The following is a 12,069-nucleotide window of genomic DNA, read 5'->3' as shown; positions in this document are numbered from 1 at the left end:
GAGAATCTTATTATCACTGCTCCTCCTGAATTAATGGTGATATCATCATGGGGTCTTCACTAAAAGAGTTCTTTTACTGTCATGTTGATTCTAAATAAAAATGGTGCTAATTTGAAATCTGGTATGGCTACCATGGCAGCCATCTTAACAATTCTGTTATCACAACTGTACTTCAACAGAGAGTCATATTGATGTAGGGTTTTCACTGGAAGATTTTTGTATGATGTCCAGTTGGTCTTAAATTAAAATAGTGTTGATCTGACATCCAATATGGCTAGCACAGCAACCATCTGGAAAATGTTGTTGCTATTCCTCATGAATGGAAAGTCATATATTGAAAATGATGTTGCTATTCCTCATGAATGGAAAGTCATATTAAAAATGTTGTTGCTATTCCTCATGAATGGAAAGTCATATATTGAAAATGTTCTTGCTATTCCTCATGAATGGAAACTCATATATTGAAAATGTTGTTGCTATTCCTCATGAATGGAAAGTCATATATTGAAAATGTTGTTGCTATTCCTCATGAATGGAAAGTCATATATTGAAAATGTTGTTGCTATTCCTCATGAATGGAAAGTCATATATTGAAAATGTTGTTGCTATTCCTCATGAATGGAAAGTCATATATTGAAAATGTTGTTGCTATTCCTCATGAATGGAAAGTCATATATTGAAAATGTTGTTGCTATTCCTCATGAATGGAAAGTCATATATTAAAAATGTTGTTGCTATTCCTCATGAATGGAAAGTCATATATTGCAAATGTTGTTGCTATTCCTCATGAATGGAAAGTCATATATTGCAAATGTTGTTGCTATTCCTCATGAATGGAAAGTCATATATTGAAAATGTTGTTGCTATTCCTCATGAATGGAAAGTCATATATTGAAAATGTTGTTGCTATTCCTCATGAATGGAAAGTCATATATTGAAAATGTTGTTGCTATTCCTCATGAATGGAAAGTCATATATTGAAAATGTTGTTGCTATTCCACATGAATTGAAAGTCATATATTAAAAATGTTGTTGCTATTCCTCATGAATGGAAAGTCATATATTGAAAATGTTGTTGCTATTCCTCATGAATGGAAAGTCATATATTGAAAATGTTGTTGCTATTCCTCATGAATGGAAAGTCATATATTGAAAATGTTGTTGCTATTCCTCATGAATGGAAAGTCATATATTGAAAATGTTGTTGCTATTCCTCATGAATGGAAAGTCATATATTGAAAATGTTGTTGCTATTCCTCATGAATGGAAAGTCATATATTGAAAATGTTGTTGCTATTCCTCATGAATGGAAAGTCATATATTGAAAATGTTGTTGCTATTCCTCATGAATGGAAAGTCATATATTGAAAATGTTGTTGCTATTCCTCATGAATGGAAAGTCATATATTGAAAATGTTGTTGCTATTCCTCATGAATGGAAAGTCATATATTAAAAATGTTCTTGCTATTCCTCATGAATGGAAAGTCATATATTGAAAATGTTGTTGCTATTCCTCATGAATGGAAAGTCATATATTGAAAATGTTGTTGCTATTCCTCATGAATGGAAAGTCATATATTGAAAATGTTGTTGCTATTCCTCATGAATGGAAAGTCATATATTGAAAATGTTGTTGCTATTCCTCATGAATGGAAAGTCATATATTGAAAATGTTGTTGCTATTCCTCATGAATGGAAAGTCATATATTGAAAATGTTGTTGCTATTCCTCATGAATGGAAAGTCATATATTAAAAATGTTGTTGCTATTCCTCATGAATGGAAACTCATATATTGAAAATGTTGTTGACGATACTCCTCTCCATATGGATGCTTATATCAGCATGGGGTTTTCACCATTACACTCCCTATGATACTTAAAGAAAATGGTGCCAGTTGTACATCCAGTATGGTTGTCATGATGGCTGTCTTAATAATCTGGTTGTCACTTTCTCCAACTGAATAGAGATTTTCATTATGTTTTCACCAAGTGATAGATGAAAATGGTACCAGTTGTAGATCCAGTATAGCTGCAACAATAGATTTCCTATAATACCTAAAGAAAATGGTGCCAAGTATACATCCAGTATGGCTACCACAATGAATGTCTGAAAAATCCCCACCCCCCATAGATGATCATTCTGAAATGGAGTTTTCTCCAAAGACTTCCAGTGGTGTCTATTTTATCCTAAATGAAAATATTCCCAAGATGACATCCAGTATGTGTATCACAGCATCTAATTTCAAAATCTTGTTATAGATGAAAAATATCAAAGAAATCTAACACTCAACAGTTAAAAGGAAGAGATAGCTTTGTCTCAAATGCCAAGAAATTCTTTTTGCCCACTACTTAGAACAGCATTAATCCCTTCTAGGGACTCTTGTTCTCTCAAAATGATGACATACAGTCACCTTTGGACTAAAACAGTTGGGTTGTGCTTCTGTTAGTATGGTTATAACTGCTCATTATGCAATATATGTCAATTATGTGTCAACTGTATGATTAGCTTATATTTATCAGCTGTATCATTAACTAAACAGGATACCCATCTGTGTATTCAAACAGGAGACCTATCTGTGTACTCAAACAGGATACCCATCTGTGTACTCAAACAGGATACCTATCTGTGTACTCAAACAGGATACCCATCTGTGTACTCAAACAAGATACCCATCTGTATACTCAAACAGGATACCCATCTGTGTACTCAAACAGGTTACCCATCTGTGTACTCAGACAGGATACTCATCTGTGTACTCAAACAGGAAGCAGACTTTTTTTAGCAAACACTTTGCATCATCCAGTCAACCTGATTGGGGATTAAGAACCAAAATAGGATTAATTAACTTGACAAACTAAACCATATTAACTAGTTCTACTAATTGAACAAACTAACTATTAAAGAAGTTCATAGAACAAGTGTCCAAAACCTTTGTAGTAGAAAAATTATGTGAACTGTAGTGTTAGCAAACCTAAAGCTATTGCATAAAATAATTATGGTCCCAACTTTTACAGTGTCCCAAAATATAAGGTAAATAATTGGTTAATTATCACAAGGTTATGATAGAAATATTTACAGTAGAATTTAAACATTTGCTTGTTGATATTAAGATGGCTGTGAAAGTATGTATTTCCATTGTAGCGCGGTTCCAAATTTGACAAGGCAGTCTTGGACAAAATGTTTGCTATTCATTTATGATGAATAAATACAAATTTGGTATCCATGAATGTGACAGTAATATATTGCAATGATTGTTTAAAAAATTAACATTTGCAGATGAGTAGAATATATCTATTCTTTTTCCATTTACAGACAACAGACCTTTATTGTGCAACTTAGACCCTGGATCTAGAGAAGGTGACCTGCCCTATTTACATATGCTAATTAGCCTGATATTAAAACCTTCACCTTCAACTGTGATTATAAACTGCATGGCACCATATGCAGAAAAGATCATTGCCAATCTGAAGCCCAACATAAGCCAACTATCGGTCCACTGTGAAGCCATTGTGAAAGTACTTGTTGATCTTCAGGAGAATTACACTGTAGCAGAGGATAATGTCAACAAGGTGAAAGAGTATTGCTGCACATTTTTACATTTCCATTACCCATGTGTCCCTTGACTTTCTGACAGTGAACTTTACTCTTTCCATAACTTGCTGTTCAAAGTCAGCTATTTATCAGTATGCCTTTTTTTGGGTGGTGGTGGTGGGGTGATCCTAAGATGTGCACAACAATTTTAAAAGTTTATTAATCACCCGTGGGTGGAAATTGGAGATATTGATGGTGGAAACATTTTTAAAAAGCAGAGAAGCTGAAATAATTGAGAAAAATCTGGGATATACAGAATTCTAGTTAGCACTTGACACCCTGCATGGATGTTTAAAGATAGTGTTTTTAGTTGCTATTGTCATATATTTACATTCAGTTACTGGTACTGATTAAAATTATGATGTAATTTATTCAAAGTTTCCTATCAAAAAGTCTAAATCTCATGAATTTATTTTTATTTACAGTATAGAAGCATTGTGACACATATATTGAATACGACATAACACTGGCCAATATTTACAATTATGCATGTAAGAATTATAATTTTAAACATCTTGAAAAACATACATATAACTTAGGACAGATGGTTGCATCATTCTATAAATCTAAAATTTCTTGATGTCAGGGTTCATTCTGTCAATATTGTTCAAATTTTGTTAAGTGGTTTTAAGTCATTTAAAGGTTTTTTCTGTGTTTATTTCACACAGATATTACATATATTTAATTATTATATCATATTTTCTTTTATGAGACCAGATTTCTGTCAGAAGTAAAATGTCAGTAGATCAATTTAGATAACCACATTAAGAAAGAATAATTTTTTTCACTCACTTTCAGATCAAAGTAGTGCTGAGATTACAGCTGACCCTGATGGAACATGTCACTCAAGCTTCCAAGGGATGTGAGTGTGTTGAAAGTATCATGATACAGATAAATAGTAACATAGAGGTATACATACCCTACCTGAACATTACTGGCTTAGACAATTGCCCTGCAGTAGAACTAAACCCAAAGAAGGTGGAGGTGGTGGGCAAGGAATGGAAGTGCCCTGCCAATCAGACCATGGACCTCCCAGCAGATGTCCAGTGTAAAGCGCAGGTACCAGTCTGCCAGCACAGTGCACAAGGTGAGACAGTCTGCTTGCATTGTTTTGTCAGTTATTTTGAATTTTATCATGCATATAGTGCTGTGGATTTTTAAATATTACCATCTGTGACTTTAGTTGTGAATTAATTTCTTTGAATGCTTGAATAATGATACATTAATTTCATGATTTTAAAGTCAAAACTTTTCAGATCACTGGTAGAAATAAGTACCATGGAATGCCATTGTAACAGATTTTGTTTAGCAGTTTTGCATAAGTTATAAAAAATATAATGACTTAAGACCATTTAATTATATACAGACAATCTTTTTGTAATGGAATATTTTGGAAAAAATCCTGACAGCTTATGGTCCTTCATTATGAAGTGAGCTCTTGTTCTTTTGTCATTTCTTAGCTTAATATAACATTTTCATACTGATTTAAATTTTGCATACTTTATATTTAGTAGGTTTTGAAAATTTTAAAGTCTTGAGCCATTTTTCTATTAATTAAACTATTACCATATTAAATCTTCATTAGACATACAAGATTTGAAAATCCACTCTCACAGATAACTTTCCATCTGTGGTATTCCTACATATAATTTATTCTTCATGCATAAAGGTTGCGTTGGCACATTATAGAATAGCAACACATTGAAGGTTATATCATGCCAAGGTGAATAGGGTAAAGTGTCTTGCCTAATAACACACCATGGTAGCCAATCAGGATGGATGCTTTGGTGGGAATCTAACCTGCAACCTTTTGGTCAGGAGTCCAGAGTCCTAATCATTCAACCAAACTGACTTTTCATGATAAAATATAAAGAAGATTCTTTAGTATTTAGTTTGTCTACAAAAAAAATCTTTTTCTTTGCAAGTTATATGTGCAATAAATATTTTGAATATGTTTCTTTAAAATCATTTATTTGTCAGTTATGTATTAGTAGCCAGTGGTTAATATTTTGGAGGGGAAAAGTGTGGTATGTTGTCATTTACATATATCAAATATATATGCAACTGTAAACAACATGGACAAGAACATGACAGTACACTGTCTTTAGAATATCTAGAGCTATGAAGTTTGCAGTCAATATGCATCCAATCTGTTAATAGGTGTACATTCTTGCACCATGCATGGTTAAAATTCTCACTACGTATGGTGTAGTAATACTGTCATGCATATGAGTCTGAAACTACAAAAGTCATTATTTTCACTTAGTTTTGTTCCTAAATTTATGCACTATGAAAACTCTTTGCCTTTCAGTAGGAAAACTTGTTGTCTCTCATGTTGAAAATTTGTTGTCTCTCATGTTGAAAACTTGTTGTCTCTCATGTTGAAAATTTTTTGTCTCTCATTATGTAAACTGAGAGTAGTTAGTGATAACAAAATCAGATGCTCAGTTCATTGTGGGGGTGAATTTGTACAATATTCAATGAGCCTCCTTACAATTTGTACCAAAAATATGATATTTAGTTGGATTTATTTGGAACAGGTTTGGTTTGGTGCTTTGTGGCACAGCAACACAAGTAAGTTATTTATTGCAGAGACAATAGGGGCAATGTGTCTTGCAAAAGACAAACACATGATAGCTGATCCAGGCTGGTCCGATGGTAGGATTTCAACCCACACCCTTTTGGTCTTAAATCTAGCACACCACCAATTGAGCTACCACTGCTCCCTATTTGGAACAGCAACATACTTATTATCTGCAGATGTTTGATATATTTTGTTATTATCAAGTAAAATGTGTGCTCAACCAAAATGCTATAGACTGGATCTGCCATATCATAGTGTACCAGCAGATCAATCTGGGCTTCCATTTCTACTTACTGTTCAAAGCATAGATTCTGATTTGCAAAAGCATATTAAAAATGTCAGATCCAGGCCTATTTTGTTTGCAGTTGGATGCATATTTTGCAGCCCTCTTTCATGATAATACCTCCAGTGGGATCCATAGTATTGACCTCCTTATAGTGAGACCACCTTATAAAGAAGTGAATTATACATATAATTTTACTACACCTAATGAAAAGGGATGAGTGACAATACTTGTTTTATAATGAGAACCATGTTATAATGAAGGGCCTTATAATGGGTACCATGTTATAATGAAGGGCCTTATAATGGGAACCATGTTATAATGAAGGGCCTTTAATGGGAACCATGTTATAATGAAGGGCCTTTAATGGGAACCATGTTATAATGAAGGGCCTTATAATGGGAACCATGTTATAATGAAGGGCCTTATAATGGGAATCATGTTATAATGAAGGGCCTTTTAATGAGAACCATGTTACAATGAAGGGCCTTATATGGGAACCATGTTATAATGAAGGGCCTTATGGGAACCATGTTATAATGAAGGGCCTTATATGGGAACCATGTTATAATGAAGGGCCTTTAATGGGAACCATGTTATAATGAAGGGCTTTATAATAAGAACCATGTTGTAATGAAGGGCCTTTAATGGGAACCATGTTATAATGAAGGTCCTTATGATGGGAATCATGCTATTTTAATGAAGAGCCTTATAATGGGAACCATGTTATAATGAAGGGCCTTATAATGGAAACCATGTTATAGTGTAGGGCCTTATAATAATAATGCTTTATTTATAGAGGATAACTCATTAGTCAAGGACTATTCTACCTTGAGGCCTGCTTAAGGAGAGTATAACAATGCACACTATATGAAGATAGCAATAATTTACTGTGTATTTAACATGTTTAGTATTAAAGCACTAAATTCCATTATCTATTAGAAACACATATATACCCATTTCTCTTCTTAAATATGGTAATATTTTCAGCAGATTTTACATGCAGTTGAAGCGTGTCCCACATAACTGTACCAGAGTATTGGAAGCTCTTTTTAAATTGCAGTGTCCTTGGTTTTGGTGCTTGAAGGTTTCCATGTAACATTGATCTCAACTGGTATTGTGTTGAAAAAGACCTGAATAAATCTTGAAGATACTCTGGTGCAGTTCCTAGTGGACATTTATTTACATGAATTGCCTTGTGAAAATTTATCCTGTCATATATTGTGAATCATTTGAGTTCTGTAAATAATGCTTTGGAGGGATGATCAATAGATGTATCTAAAATTGTAGGTGCTGCCTGTTTCTGAAGTTCCCCATACAATTAACAATAATACATTACTTGTAGTATAGATTGTGAGTTTCGTGTTCCTGTAGGTAAATATTTCTTGAGTCTGTGTAATGTCTCTCCAGCTACTCAGCATTCCTAATTGAACTATGACATAAATAGACCTTTTAATAAACCATCTGTATTCACCTGCTGTGGATTATAAATCACTGTTGGTTGGCAGGTGCACAATTTCTCAGTTAAAAGAATTCACAACTTAATTACACAAATGAATTAATGGAATTAACTTCTTGGCTTAACTCCATTACTTGCTAGAATAAGCGATTCATTCTTGAGAAATAATTCAAAACAGTTAGCTTTTTGAACTGAAATAAAATTTTGATGTATGAATATAAAACAAATAAATTCAAACAAATAATTATAAAGTTATATCAGTAAACAAATTGTACAAGATCAAGATAGTACCATATGCCTTCTCAAGACATACTGTCTTCTGTGTAGTAGAATCTCTTTATTTCTTGAAGTTCCATGTCCATCAACTTCCAGACACCTGTCCCTCTGACAATTTTAATGCAAAAGTACTTTCTATTAATTTTGGATTCAAGAACTTACACTTCTGCAGGAAAAATGACTTACTATTTTTGTGAGGGAGAATACTTGAAAGATTTAAGTTTGTCTGGGAATTACACCCTCTTATTTAGCTTTGCCAATGAGGATTAACTTTATTTAACTTATGAAAATTTAACCCATGCCTATCTAGGTTTGAGTAACAACTGATATTTCCATGCTTCTTAATAACTATTACTGGAAAAGTTCATTTTATGACACTTATTTTAAATGATAAAATTGTCTCAGGATTATTTCAACTTGGACATTTTTTCACTACTTAACCCCAAATTAACCTTACCTCTCTATGTCTTTAGCTGTTATCTCAAATAAAAATCAATCATGCTCCAGCTGGAACATCAAACCCATAATGAGCTAGTTATTTATTGCATGCCTAGACATACATCAATGTTAATTTGTATGTGTCATGTTGACCGTGACAAGATTCACTCAGTGATGTCTTGCCACCTTTCAAAATTCATACTGTTACATATTTTACCAAACTAGAGCATTGTGTTGTAAAATGAATGTGAAATACTTTTGGATGTCTCAGTTGTTTTGCCTTTTCTTGCATACTGTTATGATATCATTCATGATGTCATGACATGTTATTACATGTTTTACATATATGAAAATTATGATATGGATATATTATGACATTATTATCACTGTAGTATATTATTACATTATTATAACTGTAATGTGGTACATGTTATATCTCCTAAAAAGTAATAAACACCTTAGTATTAGTACAAGTTGGTCCGAGAGACAACACTGTCATCCAATGTTCCCTCATTTAGTCAGATTTCATCTTTATTTTAATGGTAAATGGAGCATGACAGATTTTTTTGATAATTAGTTACTGTATAAATTATATTACTTTAATAGACTGAAAGTTTGTTAAATTTTGAGATAGGCTGTTTGGGAGTTTTATTAAGGGATTAGCCATTGTTTAATCCATTGCATTAAAAACATGAAATGAACCTTTCCTAGAATATTGAATCTATCCCAATTCCAGTATACACATGTATTTGACAACAACCAACAATTAAAAACAAATCAGGAGTGTCGTATAAGTCAATATTGTTACTAAAAGATTAAAATAAATATCTATGTACAAAAAGTAATTAGCATTTCTATGACTTCTTCTTTGTAGATTGCAAACCGTCTTTGCCACCACTGACAAATGTCTATACATCAGCAAGTACATCAGCTGCAACAAGATCGCAGTCAGTTACAACATCAGCAACAGCATTGCCAACCACAACAGATGCAGGTACTACTGAGGGATCCTCAGTTACAACATCAGCAACAACATTGCCAACCACAGCAGATGCAGGTACTACTGAGGGATCCTCTTCAGCAGCCACAACCAGTGACGATAAAAGAGGATCAACTTCAGATACAACCACCAGCCACACTTCAAAAGGTACTATGAACACAACAGTGTCATTGACTGTGGCACTGACAAGTAGTACATCATCCATGACTTCAGCTGCAGCATCACCAATGAGTACAAGTAAAGGCATGACAAATGCAACTGCAGGCATGACAACCACAATGACAACTTTTCTAGGAACTGAAACCAAATCATCAACTGGAGCTACAGCCACATCTTTGTCATCCAAATCTACTATGATGACTACCACAACAGATGATGAGAATGAAACACCAATGGAAAATATAACTTCATCAACGACCTCATTAAGGGTTTCATCAGCTACTGCAGTGTCAACCACTCTTGCTCCAACGACACTCATGACAGCAGGTGTTTCAACCACGACTTTCACTGTTACCCAAGGGTCATCAACTATAAAGAGGACAACTATGCCATTAACTAGCACAGTAGATATTACATATACAACCACACTAAGCTCAACTACAACCAAGACTTCCATCTGCCCTGCATTGGAGTCATTCCAGTCTTCTACAACATACTCCAACTCGGCATTGACATCAACACTGGTGCCTGGTGTTGGTGAGACTTTATTATCTCAATCTGTCACAACAAGCCCAGGTCAGAATGGGGATGGTGGATCAGAGACACCAGGTATTTAGCACCTAATAAAATAAGGTACCAATGTTTGTATTGCATTTGACCCTCTAATTTTCTGAAAATCATTATTTTCAAAATAGGTGGTACATAAAATGTATGGACACAAAGTTTGTTTTTTAAGGCAGAAAACATTTCATTTAGAGTGTTAACTAAGGAAAATTGTACCGATACTCAGAAATAGGTGATTGAACAGATGACTGTGAGACCATGAAACCACTTGATTACCTTAAATATAGTCTGTTTTCCTATGACCTTCCCAGCTTTTTTTGTAGCAGAAGAGCTTATGGATGGTCATTAAGGCTGCAGTATTTAAAAATGTAAATGGCTTCATTTAGTTTACTGCTTGTAAACATTGACAGGTTTGATAACAATGTAAATGAACATGGTACATATTGTGTCAGTTAGTGCATGACAAATTTTTCATCAATGTGTACATATAGCAGTAGAAAACAATATCTTACAAGCAAATCCTGTTATAACAAGAGGCAAAAGGCATACAGCAAATTTAAATATTTTCCAGTTAAGCAAGGTGTGACATGCACATTTTCAATTGCTTACATGAATATAGCTGTCAGTTGTAAGCCTAATGTGAAAATTGGGATAAACGTTGAATTTCAAGTCAGTTCAATTAAATGGTATGGTTTCAGTTATTGTTTAAGTGCACATTTAGAAATTTTGAAAAATATTCCAGCATTAATGGTCATATCAACATGAGGTTTTCATTGAATGAATTCTAATATCTAGTTGCCCCATGATGAAAATGGTGCTGATCTGTCATCCAATATGGCCACCTTGGCAGCCATTTTGAAAATATTGCTTTTGCTTTTGCTTCTGAACAGAAATTCAAAATGCCGTGATGTTTTTACCAGTAGAATTTTGTGTGATATCTAGTTGCTCCTAAATGAAAATCATGCTGACAATTTATCCAACATGCCTGCCATGGCAGCCTTGAAAAAAATATTGTTGCAACTCCTCCTGAATGGATGGATGGTCATATCAGTGTGGGGCTTTCACCAAAGGCTTCTTATGATATCTTTAAAATCTTGTTATTCTTCAAGAATATCAGACAGGGTTTCATCACTCAGCAGTTAAAATGGAGTTGTCTTATATTAGAACTTGGAAAAATATTGTAGTCAGTAGAGAGTGAAACCCTTCTGAGGGAATGTTTCGTAGTATCTGGATATTTAGATTAGAAATGGTGCTAAAAATTTAAATTTTGTTGGTCTAGTACTAAAAATTTAAATTTTGTTGGTCTAGTACTAAAAGTTTAAATTTTGTTGGTCTAGTACTAAGAATTTAAATTTTGTTGGTCTAGTACTAAAAGTTTAAATTTTGTTGGTCTAGTACTAAGAATTTAAATTTTGTTGGTCTAGTACTAAAAGTTTAAATTTTGTTGGTCTAGTACTAAAAGTTTAAATTTTGTTGGTCTAGTACTAAAAATTTAAATTTTGTTGGTCTAGTACTAAAAGTTTAAATTTTGTTGGTCTAGTACTAAAAGTTTAAATTTTGTTGGTCTAGTACTAAAAGTTTAAATTTTGTTGGTCTAGTACTAAAAGTTTAAATTTTGTTGGTCTAGTACTAAAAATTTAAATTTTGTTGGTCTAGTACTAAGAATTTAAATTTTGTTGGTCTAGTACTAAAAATTTAAATTTTGTTGGTCTA

General features: G+C 33.4%; 1 protein-coding gene across 1 annotated transcript in view; it reads left to right on the top strand.

Annotated features, from left to right (window-relative positions):
• LOC149802826 (uncharacterized) overlaps positions 1 to 12,069 on the top strand; it is a 349,692-nt gene that overhangs the window by 134,590 nt on the left and 203,033 nt on the right. The window contains exons 19-21 of the mRNA XM_089952278.1: positions 3,315 to 3,571; positions 4,392 to 4,680; positions 9,508 to 10,401. Of these exons, the coding sequence (XP_089808404.1) occupies positions 3,315 to 3,571; positions 4,392 to 4,680; positions 9,508 to 10,401 (1,440 nt within the window). The remainder of the gene's footprint in view (positions 1 to 3,314; positions 3,572 to 4,391; positions 4,681 to 9,507; positions 10,402 to 12,069) is intronic.

Source organism: Sinohyriopsis cumingii, chromosome 3 (genome assembly GCF_028554795.1).
Source record: "Sinohyriopsis cumingii isolate HCF-2022 chromosome 3, ASM2855479v2, whole genome shotgun sequence".
Taxonomy (NCBI): domain Eukaryota; kingdom Metazoa; phylum Mollusca; class Bivalvia; order Unionida; family Unionidae; genus Sinohyriopsis; species Sinohyriopsis cumingii.
The sequence above is the reverse complement of the archived record's forward strand: the minus strand, read 5'-3'. Positions and strand labels throughout refer to the sequence as shown.